This window comes from Nerophis ophidion, linkage group LG02 (genome assembly GCF_033978795.1).
Source record: "Nerophis ophidion isolate RoL-2023_Sa linkage group LG02, RoL_Noph_v1.0, whole genome shotgun sequence".
Classification (NCBI taxonomy): domain Eukaryota; kingdom Metazoa; phylum Chordata; class Actinopteri; order Syngnathiformes; family Syngnathidae; genus Nerophis; species Nerophis ophidion.
This window is the reverse complement of record NC_084612.1, coordinates 44,958,485-44,985,312: the sequence shown is the minus strand read 5'-3', so window position 1 is coordinate 44,985,312 and position 26,828 is coordinate 44,958,485. Positions and strand designations below refer to the sequence as shown.

The following is a 26,828-nucleotide window of genomic DNA, read 5'->3' as shown; positions in this document are numbered from 1 at the left end:
GGCTCAGAATGGTTTCTTAAAAAAACCTTTCTACATATAAAGTGCTTTGTTTGATTAATTGAGACTTTTATTAGTAGATTGCACAGTACAGTACGTACAATTGACCACTAAATGCTAACACCCTAATAAGTTTTTCAACTTGTTTAAGTTGGGGTTCACGTTCATCAACACCACCCGCCGTTTTTTGTAGACATGTTCCATAAATATTGATGTTAAAGATTTCTTTTTTTGTGAGGAAATGTTTAGAATGAAGTTCATGAATCCAGATGGATCCCTATTACAATCCCCAAAGAGGGTCCTTTAAGTTGACGATTTCTTCTATGTTTAGAAATCATTATTTATAATGGAATCACTTGTTTCTTTTTCAACAAGGTATTAGTTATTTTTATATCTTTCTTTCCAAATAGTTCAAGAAAGATCGCTACAAATGAGCAATATTTTGCACTGTTATACAATTTAATAAATCAGAAAACTAATGACATAGTGCTGTATTTTACTTCTTTATCTGTTTTTTTCAACCAAAAATGCTTTGCTCTGATTAGGGGGTACTTGAATTAAAAAAAATGTTCACAGGGGGTACATCACTGAAAAAAGGTTGAGAACCACTGTGTGATGAGAGTAGCGTATGTGTGTGTGTGTGTGTCCCTTTAATATGTGACAGCATGTGACGTCGAGTGTGCGGGCGAGCGAGGTGAGGGAGCGGTAGCGCGCAGGAGTGGCTAGTGTTTTGTTGGATTGGTTCTGTGCAAGACCTCAATAAAGCCACGATTTGCAACTACCGTATTTCCTTGAATTGCTGCCGGGGCGCTAATTAATTTAAAACCTCTTCTCACTCCTGTGCTTACCAAAGGCATGCGGTAAAAGTAAGAATGCGCTAATTATTTTAAACCCTCTTCTCGCTCCGGCATTTACCAAAGGCATGCAGTAAACATTAGAGTGTGATGTAAGCTTGGACCTTAAATCCTAGCTCTTAATCTTCTTCCCTTTATGCGATTTCAAATGACCAGTATTGAAATCAGCCTCCTCCATTTTGAAAATGATGACAGGGGAAGTGTCACTCGTGACGTCACGAGTTTGACCAGGCGGTAATACTAAGCATGCGCTAATTATTTTGCGAAGCGATTTTGACCCGGCAGTAATTCAAGGCAGGCGCATACTATATGCCCTGCGGCAATTCAAGGAAATACGGTAATCGCTGGACTCTTCATTTACCCTGGAGTCCGGAGCTGTGGAGACCCACTGCCGGGTAGAGTGAAGGGTTGTGCGCGCAAGGGAGACACTATGGGAGCCAGAAGCAGGAAAGGTGCAACACATGTTTGACGTATTGTCAGAAGCAGCTGCTGAACAATCTTAGCAAACCTCTGTCCTCCATTGTTGTATCGCGCAGCCAAAGTGTTTCCAAATGGGAGATCTTAACGAGGCAGGAGGGTCTTCCAGCTCTGGCTTTAACATGTTGTCCTAGCTTGCTAGCTGCTAGCCTGTTTACTCGTTCGGTACACCTCCGAAACCCCCGTACCGAAACTGTTCAATACAAATACACGTACCATTACACCCCAAATGTATATGTATAATACATATGGTGATGACACATATGAATATGTACACATCTATATATATATATATATATATATATATATATATATATATATATATATATATATATATATATATATATATATATGTGTGTGTGTATATTTATATGTGGAATACTTGTAAAATTGTTCAACTCCACACATTGTATTCTGTAGAAGAAGTCTGGCAGTACGTGATATGAAAAAAAAACAGATGCATCAAGCTCCAGTTTTATCTATGTGTTAATTGTTTTGCAGCTTGATCAAGAAAAATAAATGAGTCGCACAAAGAAAGAGTTGGCCCATCTTTCCAGACGTGTAACACAGTGGTTCTCAAACTTTTTTTGTCATCCCCACTTTGGACAAGGGGTAATTTTCAAGCCCCACCTGCCCCCATCGCCCCAACAGAACGCTAATGCCAAGCTTAACATTTTCAAATTTATTGAACATCAAGTAACATCAAGTTGTATACACTCAAACTCAATAACATAAAATAACATCAATTTCAATAATAAATAAAATAACTTGCATCAAGTTCAATAATAAATCAAATGAAAGTGTTATAACTTGCATCAAGTTCAATAATAAATCAAATAACTTGCATCAAGTTCATCCATCCATCAATTTTCTACCGCTTATTCCCTTTTGGGGTCGCGGGGGGCGCTGGCGCCTATCTCAGCTACAATCGGGCGGAAGGCGGGGTACACCCTGGACAAGTCGCCACCTCATCGCAGGGCCAACACAGGTTGACAGACATCATTCACACTCACATTCAAACACTAGGGCCAATTTAGTGTTGCCAAGCAACCTATCCCCAGGTGCATGTGTTCAATAATAAATAAAACAAAAGTGTTATAACTTGCATCAAGTTCAATAATAAATCAAATAAAAGGGTTATAACGTGCATCAAGTTCAATAATAAATCAAATAACTTGCATCAAGTTCAATAATAAATAAAGCAAAAGTGTTATAACTTGCATCAAGTTCAATAACAAATAAAACAAAAGTGTTATAACTTGCATCAAGTTCGATAATAAATCAAATAACTTGCATCAAGTTCAATAATAAATAAAACAAGTGTTATAACTTGCATCAAGTTCAATAATAAATCAAATAAAAGTGTTATAACTTGCATCAAGTTCAATAATAAATCAAATAACTTGCATCGAGTTCCATAATAAATAAATTAAAAGTGCTACTTTTTCGTGTTTTGATCAAATTTACCGCGCTCACAACATCTGTTAAAACCTCATTGAGTTCGGGGCTGAGATGCCTTGATGCGAGTGCTTCCCGGTGAATGACGCGGTATGTCCAATGCGTATTTGGCGCAACCATCTTTATTAGAGCCTGCTGCCCGTTTGTTGACCCTGCCATGGTCTGTGCGCCATCAGAGCAAAAGCCCACTCAGTTTTCCCATTTATGGTCGTGTTCTTTGGCGAAACTGTCTATTATCTTGAACAGCTCATCAGCAGTGGCTCTATGTTTTATGTATTTCCAAAACAGTAAATCCTCGCACAATGACTTGCCATTCACAAAGCAGACGTACGCGATGAACAGACAGTCTTTATTGCTGTCAGTAGCTTCGTCCACTTATAAAGCAAAACGACTTTATTTGAATTTGTCTACGACAGGGGTCGGCAATCTTTACCACTCAAAGAGCCATTTTGACCCATTTCACAAATTAAAGAAAACAATGGGAGCCACAAAACTCTTTTAAAATTTAAAATGAAATAACACTGTCTAATACCCACAATTTTCCCCTCTGTCTTCCTTTTTTTTCTCTTTCTATCCCTTGCTGCTCCAGTCTGGCTGCACCAAATGATAATATAAATACATGTAGTAAAGTCAAATTCAAATAAGGCAACAAGAGAAGTATTCTACACTTCTCTTCTGTAAAGTAAATGTGAACAGCCGATATAGGCATCTACATCAACTATATGATTTGCCTGGGAAGCTGGACAGGACCAAACAATTACAAAATAAAATAAAGTAAAAAAAAAAAAATGAAATAACACTGCATATAAAGTTTTCTTTTTGCCTTGTGCTATGTATAAACAAACTATAATGGGTTACATTTATGAAATCAATGAAGGACTGCAGAAAAAATGAAACAAAATCTCTGCATGCAACAAAACGTTTTAACTCCGAAAAAGACGTCGGGTTGAAGGTTAAGTAAAATACTTAATGTCTATTTAAGTCCGCCTTGTAGTATTGAAAAAAAAAACGCCACTGGCAGAGAACCAAAAATGCCGTAAAATGTCTATTTCACTGAACAATTAAAACATGTGAATATATGCAAAATTCTAGGAAATTAAAATATTTATCATACGTAGTCAATGTGATTTCTGCTCATGAACCGCAGAGCACAGAGTCTCCACACCCGGGCAGTATGACGTCACCTTTATCTTCACACAGGATTGTAAACTCTTATCTGTGAGGCGTGTGCCATGTTTGTTTTTAATAAAGTTCATGTTGGAGAACACCTGCTCACATGCATATGTGGATCCAAAGATAGACAGGACTCCAAGTGCATACTTTTTCATGTTCACATAAAAGTCGGGGATAGCGTTCCAAGTTTCGAACACAAGTTTGTCTGGTTTGGAGAGGTTTTCAATATCACACCATTTGTGATTGTGAGCAAGAACGGCCTTCTGGCGTGAAACATCTTCAAGGTCCGCTGTCAGGCGCTTTAACTTGGACACCCACATGTCTTTGTCCTCCAGCAGCTGGAGGACGGAGACGTGTGCGGCCGTGGGCGTGTCCCGAGGTTTGACAAGCAGGATGATAAGCTGAGCTGGCCGTGACAAGCTGAGCCCCATCAGAGTGATCAAAGAGCCGCATGCAGCTCCGGAGCCGCGGGTTGCCGACCCCTGGTCTACGAGTTGTTCCTCAAGATCACTTGCAATGTCGCATATACGTCTCTCAACAGTGGGACAGCTTTTAATTTTGCTGCGCTTGTCTCGTCAAGCATGACTGACACCTTGTCTATTGCAGCGGGGAGAATGCTGCTCAGCAATTGTGTGTGTTTTTTTGCATTGAGCAATTCTGTATGCAACTCTATATGAAGCCAATTTATCCATTTTGTGTAATTGTGGTCCACACATTAGCCTGCTACCCATCCGCGCGAAAGTTTGTTCCACTCAGCCCCGCCCTCATTAGTTACTGTTGCGTCTGTCAAACTTTCGCTCCTACCTAGAAATTTAAAGCCTACAGGAAAAATAAGTAATTTACATTAATTTATATAGAGGATTTCACCGACAGAATCACAAAGTGATTTACAGTTTGTATAGAAAACGGGGTTGTAAAAAATAAAATCTAAGAATAAAAAAAAAAAAATTAAAGTGGAATCTCCTCCCGTTTCTCGCGTCCCACCTGTCATGTCTCTATTCCCCACCAGTGGGGCGCGCCCCACACTTTGAGAAACGCTGGTGTAACATTAGCATCACAGCTAATCTTACCATGTCGCTATCTCTCTGCTCGGGGAGGGCGTGTGACGTTGCACGTGACATATGTAAGAAGGTGCGCTTGTTTTAAGTCTCTGTGAGAAAAAGAGACAAGGAGAAAGGCATGCAGTTTAATGCCCGCAGCTAAAAGCGACTGTGTAAGAACGTATACTCGAATATCACGATATAGTCATTTTCTATATCACACAGAGACAAACCCGCGATATGTCAATATATCGCCCAGCCATAGCTTGAGGTACAATCTTCTCCTACAATTGTCAACCGATTCATATCCAGCTAAGACCAAAATATTCAGCCCATTCGGGACACACAATTTGCTCATTAATACATACATACGCGCACACATTGGTACTTCTCCACATACATAGGTACACGCTCCTAAATACATACACGCTCCCACCATGGCCTTGATGTCCCCCAATTTCATCAGTCCCCACAAGCATACATGTCTACCTCATGTCACATCACACACATCAATAGAGACTGGGAATCGGCTGTAACGGCTGACCTCCAAATTGTAACTACACAGTAGACACTCTGTGGACCTTATATACTTCTACATCACATGCAAGGGTGGGTTGGGTTTCGGGAGTGCAGCGCGCCCCTCATTGCCTTCACGGCCGGCGTGGGCTCCAGGGGCCGCGGTCTCATGGCCTGCCATTCCTAGGCAGAAACCTCGCTGAGGGTGTAAAGTTTATATTTTTAATGTATTTTTTTTATTTTCTTTGTGGCGCACACGGGTTTTGCTTTCTATTGGGCAGAGTCGGTGGCCGTCTGGTCGAGCCAAAATTACGATTCTCAGTCTGAACATTAAATATCTTGTCTTTGCATTGTAGTCAACTGATAAATGTTGAAAAGGATTTGCAAATCATTGTAGTTTGTTTTTATTTGCGATTTACACAACGTGGCAACTTCAACGGTTTTGGGTTTTGTATTACGCTGTGCAGCAAACATGGCCAGCTGGTAGTGTAGTGACCTTGTTTTATCAGCGTGTCTGTGGTCTTTTTTATTTTAGTTTAGTTTTTTGTCTTCCCTCAGGGGGAGGATTCGCCAGGGCAGTTGGGTTGGGCTCTCTGGGGGGCTGAGGCCGTATTTTGGCTCCCGCACACACTGGGAGAGAAATTTATTGTACATACAAATGCACATAAATACTCACATACACAATTATACGGACATATAAACACATACGTATATTAATTCATTAATACATACATACGTGCAATCTTTGGTACTTACTAGGGGTTTGGGAAAAAATTGATTCGAATATGAATCGCGATTCTCACGTTGTGCGATTCAGAATCGATTCTCATTTTTTTTTAAATCGATTTTTTATTTTTTTTTATCAATCCAACAAAACAATACACAGCAATACCATAACAATGCAATCCAATTCCAAAACCAAACCTGACCCAGCAACACTCAGAACTGCAATAAACAGAGCAATTGAGAGGGGACACAAACACGACAAAGAACAAACCAAAAGTAGTGAAACAAAAATGAATATTATCAACAGTATCAATATTAGTTATAATGTCAGCATAGCAGTGATTAAAATCCCTCATTGACATAATCATTAGACATTTATTTAAAAAAACAAAAAAACAATAGTGTCACAGTGGCTTTCACTTGCATCGCATCTCATAAGATTGAAAACACACTGTGTCCAATATTTTCACAAAGATAAAATAAGTCATATTTTTGGTTCGTTTAATGGTTTAAACAAATTTCGATTTTGCAATCAGTTGATAAAACATTGTCCTTTACAATTATAAAAGCATTTTAAAGAAAATCTACTACTCTGCTAGCGTGTCAGCAGACTGGGGTACATCCTGCTGAAATCCTATGTATTGAATGAATAGAGAATCCTTTTAAATCGGGGAAAAAAATCGTTTTTGAATCGAGAATCTTGTTGAATTGAAAAAAAAAAAATGAATTGTGACCCAAGAATCGATTTTGAATCGAATCGTGGGACAACCAAAGATTCGCAGCCCTAGTACTTACCCACATACATAGGTACACTCTACCACATACATACACAAATACAGTACATTCATTACACGCTCATTGTACATACATCCACACACACACACGTTAACTGTACAAACATACATATACAGATAGTCATGCACATAATCACGTTTCATCAAACATAAATTAATGTTGTTCCCCTAGGGAAAACTGGGTAACACACAGAACACTGACAAAGCTTACCTATTGAAACTATTACAATCTACAAGGTTACTTCGCTTCTCTTTCTTTACCTCCATTTATCTGCTTTCTTTTGTATTTTGGGTTATCATTACACATATGTATTGTTGTATTTGAAACAATTGTATTGTTGATAATAGAGGTAATTATTGCTATTATTTATTATCAATAGTGCTATTTCTATTGGTATTTTTTTTCTCCATTTGCAGTGTAATGTTTATTGTCATTTCTATGTTATTAATATTTACTTCATTAACTGCTTCTTTGCTTTCAGTTGTACTATCATATTTGTACATATCGTATTTGATGATGCTGCTCTGCTGTTGTTGATGTTGTGTTTGTTGATGTGGCTTTTCGTTTGTATTGTCTTATCCGCTTCTATTCCCCCGCAATTTCCCCCTCTGTTTTCCTTTTTTTCCCCACACTTCGATTTTGTAAAGGAAGTATGTACAGCAAATGTGGTCATCTTTATTAAGTTTGTCTGCTCCCTGGGGTGTAATCAAAACAAAAATGGCTGATTTCTACTGTGGTCGAGAAAGGTCACAATTTGTTGTGCAAACGCCACAAGACAATATCATAAATCATAACAAAAACTTTCAGCTTCAGCACGATTGCAAAAGCCAAAATAAATAAATATGACACAATCCAATAATATACAGCCAAAACTTAACTTGAAGCCACAAAAAACGCAACGGACAAAACGGAAGAGACAGCGGAGCACGTTTTGTCAACGGATCAGGCTGAGACGGAAGTTTAAAAACAGTGCAAAGAACATTAAAAAAGTAAAAAACAAGTTCTTTTAGTCAATAGCTTACCCCATGACCCTATTGTGGGCTCTATGCTATGCTAAGTAAACTACTGTAGTTGTTCGCAGCTGGACTCTCAGTTATAATTAGAATTTTTATAACAGGACTTAGAGGGCAAAACCCAAAAGATTTAAATGAGTAGAACATGTTATATTGTACTTTTATTTAGTGATTGTGTATTCTTGACTTTTTTTTTGCTCAAACAATTGTCTATATGTAACTAGATGAGGCATTTCCTTGTGTGTGAATGCTCCGATGCTAAAGTTGAACTAAAATGCTGATTGAATGTAGTATGAATGTAAGAATGTTGAAATGGTCTGAATGTTGAAGAGCTGACGCTGAAATGAAATGCTAATTAAATGTTGAATGAATGTAGAAATGGTTTGAATGTTGAAATCGTTTAAATGCTGAAATGGATTGAATGTTGAAACTGTTAAACTGTTGAAAAGCTGATGCTAAACTGAAATACTAGTGGAATGTAGAAATGGTTTGAACGTTGAAATACAAGGTTAAAATGGTTTGAGAGGTGAATAGCAGAGGCTGTACTGAAATGTAATATTAATCTTGGTATAATTAGGAGAGTTAGCATACTTCAAGAGGTTACAAAGTAACATAATCTATAAATTATAGCTGTAAATGTATCACATTAGCTAAAATGCTGGCATAAAAACACAGCAAACCAACTTTAGCAGATTTTTAGCTGAATCGAACGAATGTACGCCGCTTTCCGCCCGAATGCAGCTGAGATAGGCTCCAGCACCCCCTGCAACCTTAAAAGGGACAAGCGGTAGAAATGGATGGATGGATGAACGGATGTGTTGCGGCGTCCGAAAAAAATAGAAGGTCTGCATATATTTAGCGCTGGAATGCGGAACGGCAACTGTATGTCGGTGACGCTCGGAGGGGCAGTGGAAATTGACACATTGACTTGAATAAAAAACTAAAAAAGTGTGTTTGTCCGCGGCCATTCCGCATTCAGTGGAAATCAGCGGTCAACTCACTATGCTAACGTTAGCTTCCAACAAAAAGCTGCCTGTGGAAAAACAAAAGAAAGCGATGGACTTACTAACATTATGTTATCACCCGATTATCTGCAGACCATGAAGATACAAACCGTAAGAGAAGCCATCGCAACATTTGTTGGCAAAGACCTGGGCCACTTTTGCAGGCTTTGGCTCGTTCTTGAAGTTAACCAGATATATTATAATCTTGCAACATAGACATCTGACTGAATCTGTTTTTATTATTGGTTATATTTCTAACAGAGTCTTATTAGATCACAGCTGAAGAAAGGACTGAAGCTGTACTCAGAAGGTACTCTTTGTTTACATATTCTTCCCCCAAACGGAGCAGTGAAAAACTAAGTGCAGCCTTCCAACATTCCCAATAAAATTGCTGTACGTTACATTCTGTCCGACTGCGCTTACAAAATAAATGGCTCAGAAATGTTACTGTTATTATTTCGCACTTCAAGAAACATTAAATGATGGAATATTGCAATACAATTACATTTTCACTGGGAATTCCTTTCTTATTCCAAAATTGCACTTTTGAAACTTTGGGGGAAGTTTAAGCTGTCCGATCTTTTTATTTTTTTTATGACAGACAAGTGAATTTTTGGGTGAAAACTACGAAAGACAACAGAGAGTGGACGTTGCTGACAACATCTTGTTATTTGTAATGAAATGATGTATGAATAGAAAAACATGATGCATATATTTAAAGACAAAGCTTTGTGTCTATTTGTTATTTGGGTCAACATTTCAGCTTTTTGTCATTACATTCAGTATTTTTGCTCTATTTTACTGCTTTTTTGTGTTGATTTTATTATTTACAATGTGCCATATTAGTCAATCAAAAGCTGTATCCCACAAATTGCCCCTAGACCACACTTTGAATACGACTTGTTTACATATTTCACCAGCAGGGCAAAGGGTTGTCAAACAAGTGACACGTTTTTTCTGGGCTGTGTCTTCTAATTCACAGCATTTATGGAAATGATAAAGGCTGGGTTACTTCTGGATGTGTTCAGTGTGTTGGTACTTGCAGTCGAACCACATTTCTCAAAAGTCTTCGTGGTAGCGCGGAATCGGAAGTATAGACAAAAGCTCTAGTGGTGTTACGAGCAATGAGCGTGTTTAAAATAAGATCCTGCGTTGCTGAAACCTGCTGTTCCTGCATTATTGAAACAAGTAACAAATATAACATTCTGCACGCATTGCACGCTCTCTGGATTTGTTAAGGTTATCTTCTGACGTGGTGAATGCTTAGTTTGTAGACGCAACACTTCTCTTTCAATTTTAATGCATTGTCACTACACGATCAGTACCGGAAGACAGAATCCGTCTACGTATGCGCAAAGACCACGTAATTTCCTGCACTTGTAATTTTTTACGACAGAGCTTCTGCGGCATCACAGTCTGTGATAATTGGATATTTTATTAATATTTTGTATCAAAAACTAACTTTCTTTGGAGTAGAAGGCAACAAGAATATACAGGGTTCCTACACCTTTTCCATGGCCAAATTCAAGCACTTTTTAAGGATTTTCAAGATCAATTATCTAGTTTTTCCAGTACCCTTCAAAAGGCAAAACCAGTGTGAATCAATCTATACCCTTGTTGTTTGAGGTCACCAAATGCTGTCTTTAAAAAAAATACGGAAAATCTGCTAAAACCTAAGCCTTACATTGAACAAGCAGTTATCATTAACTGAATGGGGCATAAAAAATAAAGCAGTGTTTCTGTAGGCTATTTAGAGTCATGGGTGTTTGCAAACGTGTCTCCATTTGTGTTGTTTTTCAAATGTATTGTTCTTTTTCTACTTACAGCACTCAATGACATCGAACAGCACGGGTTGATTTACACTGTATGTGTGCATGTAAACTGCTTAACGTGATATAAATACACGCACCCTCAAAATTACTATTTCACTCATTTATTAACAAAACTGTTCCACATTAATATAAGGATAATAAATTAAAGGAAAAAATGTTTACTTCACAACACACCAGTCACCTTTCATTAAACATTTCTAGCCTTATATCTCGGTGTCTATGATTACAAAAAGACAAAAGTTTACTTTTTTTGCTTTCACTGAGGTAGCCAGACAAGTTAAGTAGACAACGAAAATAATAAAGCAAGAAATGCATACAACCATGTTGTGTATAAACTACAAAATAATTCATACTAACTCAGCTCCAAGTTGTGAAAAAGGTTACAAATTATACATTACATGACCTTTACAGTAGGGCTGGGCGATATGGACTTTCATTAATATCTCGAGATTTTTAGGCCATGTCACGTTACACGATATAAATCTCGATAATCTGCCTTAGCTTTGAATTAACACCTGATGCATATAATCACAAGGCTCCAGGGTGTACCCCGCCTCCCGCCCGATTGTAGCTGAGATAGGCGCCAGCGCCCTCCGCGACCCCGAAAGGGAATAAGCGGTAGAAATGGATGGATGGATGGCATATAATCACAGCAGTATGATGATTCCATGTGTCTACATTAAAACATTCTTGTTCATACTGCATTAATATATGCTCATTTTAAACTTTCATGCAGAGAGGGAAATCACAACTAAGTCAATTTACCAAAAATGTATTTATTCAACAGTTATTAAGGAGTGGCACAAACATTTATGTCATTTTAAAACAGAAAGTGCAACATTGTCGGAGATATTTTAAAACAAGCTATTAGTGCACTTTTGTGCGTGATGTCACAAAGATGACATATCAAAACAAAACTAAATTAAAATGCACTTTTTGTACAGAACGCCACTAAAATAGTTTAAAACAAATAAAGTGCACTTTTGTGCATGATGTCCACAAGATATTTCAATAACTGTAAAATAAAAATTATCTGCATAATAAGAAATCAAATAGTGTATGTCCTTCGCTATGTGGTAGGTTACTGCGGACGTTATCTCCTTCTGTTGATGACTATTTTTTTCATACGGTGTTGATGTGGAAATGGAAGACGCCAGGCTCAAATGGGTCAGTACATTTTATTGGAGATGTTTACGTGCAGAGTTTCAAGCACTCTTCATTCTCTAGCGGGTGACTTTTCAAATGATGCTACATGTTAGTAGTGCTGCTACTTTTTGCCGCATACTTGACATATAACGGTTGCCTGTTCAACATCTTCCCACTTGGAGCCAAAGCAACGCCAGACGATGGACCCTGTGCTGTTTTTCCTGGGAATTACAAACCCCGTTTCCATATGAGTTGGGAAATTGTGCTAGATGTAAATATAAACGGAATACAATGATTTCCAAATTCTTTTCAACTCATATTCAATTGAATATGGGTTGAAAAGGGGGCGTATGACGTTGCACGTGCGACAGTATGCGACAAATGTAAGGTGTGCTTGTTTTATGTCTCTGTGAGAAGGAGCGACAAGAAAGAGTGAGAAACACCTGTAGTCTAATGCCCGCAGCTAAAAGCAACTGTGTGAGAATGTATACTCAAATAGTCACGATATAGTCATTTTCTATAGTCATTATAAACGGCTTTGGCATGTGAGGGATCGTGCAAAGCCAACAGATCAAGCGTGTAGCTTTCATTTTTAAGGAAACTTATTTTATTTGTTTCCATTTTATAATTTGCCTATTGAGTTAGACTGCCGAGAAATATGATGAACATTTCCAAGCATTTACAAACCCTGTTTCCATATGAGTTGGGAAATTGTGTTAGATGTAAATAAACGGAATACAATGATTTGCAAATCCTTTTCAACCCATATTCAATTGAATGCACTACAAAGACAAGATATTTGATGGCTGCAACACGTGCCAAAGTAATTGGGAAAGGACATGTTCACCACTGTGTTACATCACCTTTTCTTTTAACAACATTCAATAAACGTTTGGGAACTGAGGAAACTAATTTTTGAAGCTTTGAAAGTGGAATTCTTTCCCATTCTTGTTTTATGTAGAGCTTCAGTTGTTCAACAGTCCGGGGTCTCCGCTGTTGTATTTTACGCTTCATAATGCGCCACACATTTTCGATGGGAGACAGGTCTGGACTGCAGGCTGGCCAGGAAAGTACCTGCACTCTTTTTTTACGAAGCCACACTGTTGTAACACTTGTCTTGCTGAAATAAGTAGGGGCGTCCATGATAACGTTGCTTTGATGACAACATAAGTTGCTCCAAAACCTGTATGGACCTTTCAGCATTAATGGTGCCTTCACAGATGTGTAAGTTACCCATGCCTTGGGCACTAATACACCCCCATACCATCACAGATGCTGGGTTTTGAACTTTGCACCTATAGAAATCCGAATGGTTATTTCCCTCTTTGTTTTGGAGGACACCACGTCCTCGGTTTCCAAAGATAATTTGAAATGTGGACTCGTCAGACCACAGAACACTTTTACACTTTGCATCAGTCCATCTTAGGTGAGCTTGGGTCCAGCCAAGCCGGCGGCGTTTCAGGATATTGTTGATAAATGGATTTGGCTGTGCATTGAGGGGTTTTAACTTGCACTTACAGATGTAGCGACCGACTGTAGTTACTGACAGTGGTTTTATAAAGTGTTCCTGAGCCCATGTGGTGATATCCTTTACACACTGATGTCGGTTTTTGATGTAGTACCGCGCTGAGGGATCAAAAGTCCGTAATATCATCGCTTACGTGCAGTGATTTCTCCAGATTCTCTGAACTTTTTGATGATTTTACGGACTGTAGATGGTGAAATCACTAAATTCCTTACAACAGCTTGTTGAGAAATGTTCTAAAACTGTTCAACAATTTGCTTACATAGTGGTGACCCTCACCACATCCTTGTTTGTGAATTTCTTAGCATTTCATGGCAGCTGCTTTTATACCCAATCATGGCACCCACCTGTTCCCAATTAGCCTGCACACTGGTGGCCGTTGTGGGACGTTCCAAATAAGTGTTTGTTGGGCATTCCTCAACTTTATCAGTATTTATTGCCACCTTTCCTAACTTCTTTGCCATGGCATTACATTCTAAAGTTAATGATTATTTGCAAAAAAAAAGTGTTTATCAGTTTGAACATCAAATATGTTGTCTTTGTAGCATATTCAACTGAATATGGGTTGAAAATGATTTGCAAATCATTGTATTCCGTTTGTATTTACATCTAACACAAATTCCCAACTTATATGGAAACTGGGTTTGTACAAGCAATTCACCCAAAATGTAAGCATTTTTCAAACCTTGAAAACACAACATTAAATCCAAGCATTTGTCAAGGTTTTTAATCACCCGTACGAACCCTGAATATAAGCTCAAACCATGGGTGGATATATATAAATCAGGACGTATTATCACCACAATTTCAACCACAGTCACTCTTGTGCCATTGTAATGAATGACGCACAGGGGCGCTAATTACTTACTTACTACGCGTAATTTAACTAAAAACTCTTTTTTTTAAACAACTTAACTTAAATCTATATCTGCAATCATAACAAAAATACATTTGACATTGATATTTATATAAAGATTATAAAAAAAACATGATATCAGCGATGGTGTGCACGAACATAACTGCCGTAAAGAAAGTTGAAAGAAGTAAAGTATTTGCGCATGCGTTGACCAATCATCTCTTCCTGAACCGATCGTGTAGTTACCTGCATATCTCCCCTTGCTAAATGTTGCGGAAAAGTGGCAAAATTGGCTCCACAGAACCTTCGTCTCTGGCAAAGTAGGAGTGTATGAGGTGTGTTGTGAGTGGAGTTAAGATGCACAACACCACACTGCAGTGGCTTTACAATTTGTTTATAAACAGACATGATAAAGAGGAATATTGAATTAACTGTTTCTTTTTTTTAATTGTTAGAATTAATTATTCGGATAACGATTTAAAATCGATTAATCCTGCAGTCATAGCATAAGTACAGACTTACCCCGAGCTTTCGGCTTCGCATGCGCACATAGCCTTGCTTGACAATGTCGTTGAAGTTGGAGGCCATCTCCAGAGATCATCCAGATGTTTCCTTACCCTCTCCTCCAGTAACTTTCTGTCATTCAACTCCAAAACTTCTCTTTCAGTCTGAGTGTGTCCTCTCTGACATGAAACTGCTTTTCACGTCTCTTGTCTCATTTGTCTGTGATTGTAGTTTTTCTCTGTTGGTCATGTGTTTTCTTCTTCATCTGAGTTCTTTTCAATTACTCTCCACGAGACAAGTCTTTCCTCAGAGTTCTCACTGCCAATACTAAGAAACTATGTGATGAGAAAAGAGAGAGGAGCATTAATGGACACATATTGACGGACATATTATTTATTGAAGAGTGAGGAGCACAGCATTATCATTTATTATTCATGCATGTTATTAAGGCTAAGTGCGCAGGATGGCTCCTAATTATGTTGTGTGTTTCTGCATGCATGTTTTTATTCTATAGAGTGTGACGATACGCTCATAAAACGAGACGATGCACAATACTTACTACAGGAGAATGAGATGAAACATTTGACAATATATTTTCACATTACTTTTAGTACAACTGCCATAACAAAATATGTTAGTGGACAAACATTTTTATTGAAGTGAGTAACAAAACAATGCAGGTGTTTTTTGAAATTTTCTTTGCATGCATGGCCAAAGCATTGCCTTTTAACGATCGAACTTCTTTCCACAAGTTGAAACTAAAACTAAATAGTTGAAATTAATGAAATTAAAAAGCCTATTGCTGCTTGTGGTAATAAGCCACAATATTCAAAGTGCTGTTCCATCACGTCTTGGCATCCTTGATTCATTAGTCTGTGTAGTATGACACTTAAAAGAGGAACTGCAATTTTTCGGAATTCCACCTATCATTCACAATCCTTATGTGAGACAAGAACATGTTTTTGTTTTTTGATGTATTCTGAATAGTAATTCAATGCAATCAAAAGTCAGCATAGAATACAGCATATGGGAGTCGCTCTGTTCTGCCTATAAAGGTCCTTAAAAACATCCAAACACCACCATTAAAGGCCTACTGAAATGAGATTTTCTTATTTAAACGGGGATAGCAGGTTCATTCTATGTGTCATACTTGATCATTTCGCAATATTCCCATATTTTTGCTTAAAGGATTTAGTAGAGAACATCGACGATAAAGTTCTCAACTTTTGGTCGCTAATAAAAAAGCCTTGCCTGTACCGGAAATAGCAGACGATGTGCGCGTGACGTAACCGGTATGAGGGCTCCTCACATCCGCACATTGATTACAAACATGGACACCAGTAATCCAAGCGATTCTGACGGAGAAAGCGACAATTTCCCCATTAATTGGAGCGAAGATGAAAGATTTGTGGATGAGGATAGTGAGAATGAAGGACTAGAAGAAAAAAAAAAGACGAGGGCAGTGGGAGCGATTCAGATGTTATTAGACACATTTACTAGGATAATTCTGTAAAATCCCTTATCTGGTTATTGTGTTACAAGTGTTTTAGTGAGATTATAAAGTCATACCTGAAAGTCGGAGGTGTGTGGTGACCGTAAGTGTCTCTGAGTGAAGCCATGGAGGAGCCAAAAAAGTCGCAGCTGCCTCTTTGACAGCTGCAGGAAGAACGACACAAGCTCCGCTCATGTTTACGGTAAGAGCCAACTTATTACTACAATTTTCTCACCGAAACCTGCCGGTTGACATGTGGTAGAGAAACATGTTCGCTTGACCGCTCTGTTCCATATTAAAGCTTCACAACAAACAAAGAAACACCGGCTGTGTTTGTGTTGCTACAGCCGGCCCAAATACGCTGCTTTCCACCAAATACATTGTTCTTCGTAGTATCCATTATCAATTGAAAACATTTAAAAAGAGTCAGCAACACAGGGGTCCAGATTACTGTGTAATTATGCGATTAAATTGGACGACTTGTGGTGCTGGGATAAAATGTCCGCTACAACCAATAACGTCACACGCACGCGTCAACATAAGCGTCATCATTCCGCGACGTTTTCAACACGACACTTTGCTGGAAATTTAAAATTGCAATTTAATAAACTAAATCGGCCGTATTGTCATGTGTTGCAATGTTAAGATTTCATCATTGATATATAAACTATCAGACTGTGGGGTCGGTAGTAGTGGGTTTCAGTAGGCCTTTAAGGTTTTATACACATGCTGTAGATATATATTAAATGCAATAACATTTATTATTTTTATATTTTGATACTTTTAAGCATATGCAGCGCATTAATTACAAAAACGCATCACGATGGTCACTTTTTTTTCCTTATTACATCACTGATTTCTACTCACTGCAAACTTCATGAGAACCAACAAACATTATAAAATATCACTTACTGTGCAAGGTTTGCTGTCATTGAGATGCCGACTGATAGAATCTTGTTATAGTCCCGCTTGGATGAAAAATAACTCATAATTGAGTTCTTGCCCTGATGTGGGATCTGAGCTGAGGATGTCTTTGTGGCTTGTGCAGCCCTTTGAGACACTCGTGAATTAGGGCTATATAAGTAAACTTTGATTGATTGATTTAAATGGTACAAATCCCGTTTCCATATGAGTTGGGAAATTGTGTTAGATGTAAATATAAACGGAATGCAATGATTTGCAAATCATTTTCAAACCATATTCAGTTGAATATGCTACAAATACAACATATTTGATGTTCAAACTGATAAACATTTGTTTTTTTCAAATAATCATTAACTTTAGAATTTGATGCTAGCAACACGTGACAAAGAAGTTGGGAAAGGTGGCAATAAATACTGATAAAGTTGAGGAATGCTCATCAAACACGTATTTGAAACATCCCACAGGTGTGCAGGCTAATTGGGAACATGTGGGTGCCATGATTGGGTATAAAAGCAGCTTCCGTGAAATGCTCAGTCATTCACAAACAAGGCGGAGGCGAAGGTCACCACTTAAACAGTTTATGAACAACATTTCTCAACGGTATCTTGCAAGGAATTTAGGAATTTCACCATCTACGGTCCGTAATACCATCAAAAGGTTTAGAGAATCTGGAGAAATCACTGAACATAAGCAATGATATAACGGACTTTCGTTCCCTCAGGCGGTACTGCATCAAAAAGCGACATCAGTGTGTAAAGGATATCACCACATGGGCTCAGGAACACTTCAGAAAACCACTGTCAGTAGCTGCATTTTTCCGCTACATCTGTAAGTGCAAGTTAAAGCTCTACTATGCAAAGCCAAAGCCATTTATCAACGACATCCAGAAACGCCGCTGGCTTCTCTGGGCCCGAGCTCAGCTAAGATGGACTAATGCAAAGTGGGAAAGTGTTCTGTGGTCTGACGAGTCCACATTTCAAATTGTTTTTTTGGAATCTATGAACGTTGTGTCCTCCAGACCAAACAGGAAAAGAACCATCAGGACTGTTCTAAGTGCAAAGTTGAAAAGCCAGCATCTGTGATGGTATCGGAGTGTATTAGTGCCCAAGGCATGGGTAACTTACACATCTGTGAAGGCACCATTAATGCTGAAAGGGACATACAGGTTTTGGAGCAACATACAGTATGTTGCCATCCAAGCAAGGTTATCATGGACGCACTTGCTTATTTCAGCAAGACAATACCAAGTCACGTGTTACAGCAGCGTGGCTTTATAGTAAAAGAGTACGGGTACTAGACTGGCCTGCCTGTAGTCCAGACCTGTCTCCCATTGAAAATGTGTGGCGCGTTATGAAACCATATACCACAACGGAGAGACTATTGAACAACTTAAGCTGTACATAAAACAAGAATGGGAAAGAATTCCACCTGAAAAGCTTCAAAAATGTGTCTCCTCAGTTACCAAAGGTTTATTGAGTGTTGTTAAAGGGGAACATTACCACCAGACCTATGTAAGCGTCAATATATACCTTGATGGTGCAGAAAAAAGACCATATATTTTTTTAACCGATTTCCGAACTCTAAATGGGTGAATTTTGGCGAATTAAACGCCTTTCTGTTTATCGCTCTTTTTGCGATGACGTCAGAACGTGACGTCTCCAAGGTAATACAGCCGCCATTTTCATTTTCAACACATTACAAACACCGGGTCTCAGCTCTGTTATTTTCCGTTTTTTCGACTATTTTTTGGAACTTAGGAGACATCATGCCTCGTTGGTGTGTTGTCGGAGGGTGTAACAACACTAACAGGGAGGGATTCAAGTTGCACCATCGGCCCGAAGATGCGAAAGTGTCTGCCGCCAGACCCCCATTGAATGTGCTGTAGTGTCTTCACATTTTACCGGCGATGACAGACATGGCACAGAGATGTATGGATAACCTGCAGATGCATTTGCAACGATAAATTCAACGAAATCACAAAGGTGAGTTTTGTTGTTGACTTATGTGCTAATCAGACATATTTGGTTGCGGCGTGACTGCCAGCTAATCGATGCTAACATGCTACGCTAATCGATGCTAACATGCTATTTACCGGCGGTGGTAAAGCAGACATGGCACAGAGATGTATGGATAACCTGCAGATGCATTTGCAACTATAAAGTCAACGAATTCACAAAGGTGAGTTTTGTTGATGTTGACTGCCAGCTAATCGATGCTAACATGCTACGCTAATCGATGCTAACATGCTATGCTAATCAATGCTAACATGCTATTTACCGGCGGTGCTAAAGCAGACATGGCACAGAGATGTATGGATAACCTGCAGATGCATTTGCAACTATAAAGTCAACGAATTCACAAAGGTGAGTTTTGTTGATGTTGACTGCCAGCTAATCGATGCTAACATGCTACGCTAATTGATGCTAACATGCTATGCTAATCAATGCTAACATGCTATTTACCGGCGGTGCTAAAGCAGACATGGCACAGAGATGTATGGATAACCTGCAGATGCATTTGCAACTATATTACGTTTCCTTCCACCCACATTTAATGCAAAACAAACACTTACCAATCAACGGATTTAAGTTGCTCCAGTGTCACAAGATGCGAAAGTCCTGATCGTTTGGTCCGCACATTTTACCGGCGATGCTAACGCAGCTATTCGGCCATGCTATGGCTATGAATAGCGTCAATAGCTTTTCGCTCAATAGCTTCAGTTTCTTCTTCAATATTTTCATACTCCAACCATTCGTTTCAATACATGCGTAATCTGTTGAATCGCTTAAGCCGCTGAAATCCGAGTCTGAATCCGAGCTAATGTCGCTATATCTTGCTGTGGTATTCGCCATTGTTTGTTTACATTGGCAGCACTGTATGACGTCACAGGGAAATGGATAGTCGCATCGCAAATAGCAAAAATCAAGCACTTTAAAGCTTTTTTTAGGGATATTCGGCGACTGGTAAAATTTTGAAAAAAACTTCAAAAAATACAACAAGCCACTGGGAACTGATTTTTATTGTTTTTAACCCTTTTGAAATTGTGATAATGTTCCCCTTTAAAAGAAAAGGTGATGTAACACAGTGGTGAACATGCCCTTCCCCAACTACTTTGGGAAGTGTTGCAGCCATGAAATTCTAAGTTCATTATTATTTGCCCAAAAAAAAACGAGTTTGACCATCAAATATCTTGTCTTTGTAGTGCATTCAACTGAATATGGGTTGAAAAGGATTTGCAAATCATTGTATTCCGTTTATGCTTACATCCAACACAATTTCCCAACTCATATGGAAACAGGGTTTGTATTTATTTACTAGCAAGCTGGTCTCGCTTTGCTCTACATTTTTAATAAATTCTTTTTTTTTTTTTACTTTTCTTCTTATAACGTTCAGAAACACAATTTTAGAGAAAAAAATACAACCTTGAAAATGATTTTAGGGATTTTTAAACACATATCTTTTTACCGTTTAAATTCCTTCCTCTTCTTTCCTGACAATTTAAATCAATGTTCAAGTAAATTAATTTTTTTCATTGTAAAAAATAATAAATACATTTTAATTTAACTCTTCATTGTAGCTTCTGTTTTTTTGACGAAGAATATTTGTGAAATATTTCTTCAAACATATTATGATTAAAATAAAAAAATATATATTCTGGCAAATCTACAAAATCTGTAAAATCAAATGTAAATCTTATTTCAAAGTCTTTTGAATTTCTTTTAAAATTTTTGTTCTGAAAAATCTACAAGAAATAATGATTTGTCTTTCTTAGAAATATAGCTTGGTCCAATTTGTTATATATTCTAACAAAGTTAAGATTGGATTTAAAACATGTCATAAAAATTCTAAAATTAATCTTAATCAGGAAAAATTACTAATGATGTTCCATAAATTCTTTTTTTTATTTTTTTCAAAAAGATTCGAATTAGCAAGTTTTTCTAATTATTTTTTTCGGTTGAATTTTGAATTTTAAACAGTCGAAATTGAAGAAAAACTAAGTTTCAAAATTTCATTTTAATTTTTTTTGTGTTTTCTCCTCTTTTAAACCGTTCAATTAAGTGTTTTTTTCATCATTTATTCTCTATAGAAAACCTTCCGTAAAAGGAAAAAAAAATGTCCGACGGAATGACAGACAGAAATACCCATTTTTTTATACATAGAGATTTGTTTATTAAAGGTAAATTGAGCAAATTGGCTATTTCTGGCAATTTATTTAAGTGTGTATCAAACTGGTAGCCCTTCGCATTAATCAATACCCAAGAAGTAGCTCTTGGTTTCAAAAATGTTGGTGACCCCTGCCCTAGAGGCTCCGCTGTAACCTCCTCAGGACACGCCCCCGCACTTGCCGCGCAGATCGCGCCGCCGCAGCCGGGGGCATTCTGCAATTTACGCACCTGGTCCTGAGAGGTGACTGTATAAAGAGTCTCTCCACTGACTACTCCTCGTCGGAACATAGCCCTCTTTACAGTAAGCTTCACGTCTCTGGCTCCTCTCCTGTGTCTCTCTCTCTCGCTCGCTCTGTCTCCCTCGTACCTTTTGTACTGATCTGTCGTTGTCGTCTCCTGTTCCCTGTTGCTTTCCCCCCCGGAACCTGACTGCCTTCCTCGATTTTCTACCCCACGCTCGGACTTGGACTTCTGGACGCCTCTCGCCTTCCCCACGGACCTCGCTCGGATCACGGACCTCTTTTGCTTCTTCCCCTCCAGACTTGGTCGCTACCACAACTAACACGCACTTACAACAAACCTACAGTTATTCACATTCGGTTAATTTCCAAACATAGCCTTACATCCACACACATAGTAGCATACACACCCCACGTATTCATCAAGAGCTCAATAAAACCCGTTGAGCTAGACCTCCTGTTGTCGTGCCGTCTCCTTCCCCCTTGTTGATACACAACAATTAGTTAACGTAGCAACTTTTTGTAAATTACATTTCACCTGTAAGCTTTTTTATTCCACTTATATGTTTTTATTTAATAGTATTTTTAGAAGGTGCTGTGGGCCTTCAAATCATTAGCTGCGGGCCGCAAATGGCCTCCGGGCCAAACTTTTGACAACTCTGCTATAAATAATAACAAATTAAATCTAGTAAATCTGTCGATAAAAAGCAGAGCCTGGCGACGCATGCGCATTTATTGTAACGCACAGTCACCATCTCTGCTTCGGTAAACGGTAGGGGTGTAACGGTACGTCTATTTGTATTTAACCGTTTCGGTACGGGGGTTTCGGTTCGGAGGTGTAGCGAACAACACGGACATATTAAGTAGCGCCACACGTTGTGTAAACAATGCACACCATGAATTGATTTAAGTGGACCTTGACTTAAACAAGTTGAAAAACTTATTCGGGTGTTACCATTTAGTGGTCAATTGTACGGAATATATACTGTACTGTGCAATCTACTAATAAAAGTTTCAATCAATCAAAAAACAACAACACACGGCATGCTAGCAACGACTGGGCTATGATAGACTGACCCTACCTCCTCTTTTCACCGGATATGTCCAAGTAGAGTTTCTCAAATGCCTCGAATGTCCGGCATTTTGAGTTATGGTTGCATGTATTTTCAATATACGTTCAGGGTTAAGATAGTTAAAAACAAAAAGTGCTGCATGCAGCGTTAACATTTGTGAAGGCGGGTCAGAGACAGAGAGAGCGAGAGAGTTATGATAAACGCGCATGCGTCGCCAGGCTCTGCTTTTTACCCATATATTTATCAGATTTTATTTTTTATTATCCATAGCAGGGGTGTCAAAAGTGTGCCCCGGAGGCCATTTGCGGCCCACAGCTAATGTTTTGAAGGCCCACGGCACATAATAAAAATACTATTAAAATAAACAAAAACATAAACAAAGGTGAAATAAAAAAACTTATAGGCTAAATGTAATTTGGAAAAAGTTGCAACATTGACTAATAAAACAGAGCTTTTTTTTTTCTTTCAAACTGTCATTGCTCAAAACATAATATTGAATCAAAATCAATGTTATTATGAATTATTGACCTATCCAAGTTTTTGATTACTTCACATCAAACATTCCACTAAGAAAAATATTTTTCGTGGAAAATTTTTCAAATTTGTTAAATAAATAATCAAAAAATTTATATTTTGTTGTTTTCTTACTGTACCGAAAATGAACCGAACCGTGACCTCTGAACCGAGGTACATACCGAAACGAAATTTTTGTGTACCGTAACACCCCTAGTAAACGGTGATGACGTCACTGCCAGGGATGTGAGCGACACTTGTTAACTTGTCAGCCACTTCTCCAAGAGACTCCTTTTGAACACTCCTCACACAGTAACACTTCAAAAGGCACATATTTTACCCGTTTGATGACCTACAAAGTATGTTTTTGAGGAGGAGGAGTCTGGTCGGGTGCTGGTTAGCTTGAAGCTAGCAGCTAGCCTGTCTCCATCCTAAAACAATGTCGATACAGCGGGAAATGAAAGTAAAGTTTCCATGGACTCAACAAAGACTAAAAAAACGTAATTACTGGATACATGGCATATGTTGAAGTTAAAAAGGTTGACATTACACTCACCTTAGTGTTTACCATGAAGTCTTTCCTTTGACAGCCCCTTGCGGTAAAGTTGTCCTAGTGCATACTGAGGCGGTATTTAGGATTGATAAAACCTGTGGCGAATCAAAATTTAAGAAATTGTAATGGCAAGTGCATTACTTTGAAGTCAACCAATAATGAATAATAATAATAATAGTTCATCCATCCATCCATTTTCTAGCGCTTATTCCCTTTCGGGGTCGCGGGGGGCGCTGGCGCCTATCTCAGCTACAATCGGGCGGAAGGCAGTTCGACCCGGCAAATAGAAACTTAACAAAACACCGGCGGAAAGCGATAATCAATAAATTAAAAAAAACAGGCAAACCGGCAGGTAAAAAAAAAAAATCTGCGTCCAGGGCAGGGGTCGGGAACCTTTTTGGCTGAGAGAGCCATGAAAGGCAAATATTTTAAAATGTATTTCTGTCAGAGCCATATGATATTTTTTAACACTGAATACTAAATGCATGCATTTTTAATTAAGACCAACAATTGAGAGTATATTAAGTCTCTTATTGTTTTTGATAACATTGTTATTCCGAAGCTAACCAATAATAAATAAAATACTTCTTACCATTATTGCGACTTCTTGATCAGGTGCGGTACAAAATTTTATTTTGAACTTTATTTTTAACACCATGGCAGCAGAATTATTCATTGCTTATGGTGTTAGGCAATGTCAGCTAAGATTTATCTGAGAGCCAGATGCAGTCATCAAAAGAGCCACATCTGCCTCGAGAGCCACAGGTTCTCTACCCCTGATCCAGGGGAAGCGCTGACTTCCGGAAATTTGCGTCCTTTCTGATTTCAATGCATAAAAAGACACACAAAAATGCGTTAGATATATATATAAATATATCTGGATAATATAATTGTCCAGGTCTGCAGTAGACACACCAATAAGCTTGATCATAGATGAATAAGGAAACACTTGATAGGAAGTTGCCATTTGTTATAGTTTTGTTACATGGGAAAATGCACATTATTTAACATATAAAATGTAAATGTTCCACATTGTAGCCACAGGCAAATTTCCATCTGCAATCTCCAGCAGGTTGATAGTATAAAGTACATAGCACCAACCTGCCGGGGACCATCTCATCGCAAAAAAACACTATTTCAGCGTTATGGTCAATTGTATTTTTCATGAACTTATTTTTGCTGTATTTATCTGCCATGCATGGAAGGCCGGTCCGTAAAAATAACGCCAACATTAAATCGGTCCCCAGTACAAAAAAGGTTGGGGAACCCGGCTCTAAATTGTCTTACGGCCATAAAAAGGCTAACTGCAAATGCCCTCATGGGCCACACTCCGATCTATCATTGCTGTTGTCATATGGGATATCTCAGAAAATTTTGGTTTTAATGAAGTGTAAAGTGAGTAAGGCTAAAGATCCTCATCCTCGACATAAAGCATTTGCTAGAACAAGTGGGGTCCAACCTTTTTCCACGGAGGACCGCAGACTTAAATATTGAAGGGTGTGTTGGACCACAAATATATCCTCCACACAGAGTGTATATATATATATATATATATATATATATATATATATATATATATATATATATATATATATATATATATATATATATATATATATATATATATATATATATATATATATATATATATATGTATATATATATATGTATATGTATATATACCGTATTTCCTTGAATTGCCGCCGGGGCACTAATTATTGTAAAACCTCTTCTCTCTCCTGCGCTTACCAAACGCATGCGGTAAAAGTAAGCATGCGCTAATTATTTTAAAACCTCTTTTAACTCTGGCCCTTACCAAAGGCATGCAGTAAAAATTTGAGTGTGATGTAAGCTTGGACCTTAAATCCTACTGAATAGCTCTTGATCTTCTTCCCTTTAGGCTATTTCAAATTACTAGTATTGAAATCAGCCTCCTCCATTTTGAAAATGATGACATGGACGTGTCACTCGTGACGTCACGAGTTTGACCAGGCGGTAATACTAAGCATGCGCTAATTATTTTGCGAAGCGAGTTTGACCTGGCAGTTATTCAAGACAGGCGCATACTATATGCCCTGCGGCAGTTCAAGGAAATAAGGTATATATATATATATATATATATATATATATATATATATACAGTATATATATATATATATATATATACAGTATATATATATATATATACATATATATATATATATATACATATATAAACACACACACACTCACATACATATATATATACACACACATACACATTATTATACACACACATACACATATATACACACACATACATGTATATATACACACACATACATACATATATATATATACACACACACATACATATACATATATACACACACACATACATATACATATATACACACACACATACATATACATATATACACACACACATACATATACATATATATATATATATATATATATATATATATATATATATATACATATATATATATATATATATATATATATATATATATATATATATATATATATATATACACACAATATAATTATTCCAATGGGAACTTTCGAGCTTTCCAGTGTGTGTGTATGTATGCATGCATATGTTCTAATGCGGGCAGTGTTATTTGTGTCTGTATAATAGACTGAGAGCCAATAAAAAATATATATATCTGCGGTCCGTCCAGTTCCCGAGCCGCACTTTAAACACCTGTCCTGGCTTGGAAGGTTTGGGGGTTAACACCCCCTCGCATTGCTTTATTCTTCTAACGCGTACGGTTGTGATACTTCAGTATTTACAAAAAAATCCGGCCAATTAAATGTGAGACCGGAAATAACGCGATAAGAAAATTAAGGCTTTAGTGGCAATTTAATCGCCGGGTGGGAGCGTCACGAACTCAGTACCCGAAAGAAAATCTTGGTTTCCGTTGTCTGGCTTGGTGTTGATAAACA

The 26,828-nt window shown here is 37.9% G+C and overlaps 1 protein-coding gene across 4 annotated transcripts in view; it reads right to left on the bottom strand.

The window, feature by feature from the left end:
* Positions 1–26,828, bottom strand: part of dok4 (docking protein 4) — a 65,921-nt gene that overhangs the window by 38,921 nt on the left and 172 nt on the right. The window contains exons 2-4 of one of the 4 annotated variants that reach the window (XM_061884526.1): positions 23,880–23,971; positions 16,486–16,572; positions 14,935–15,251 (exon numbers count right to left, since the gene is read on the bottom strand). In XM_061884526.1, the coding sequence (XP_061740510.1) occupies positions 14,935–15,000 (66 nt within the window). In that variant the 5' untranslated portion in view covers positions 15,001–15,251; positions 16,486–16,572; positions 23,880–23,971. The remainder of the gene's footprint in view (positions 1–14,934; positions 15,252–16,485; positions 16,573–23,879; positions 23,972–26,828) is intronic. The other 3 variants (XM_061884518.1, XM_061884544.1, XM_061884535.1) reach the window with 3 other exon arrangements.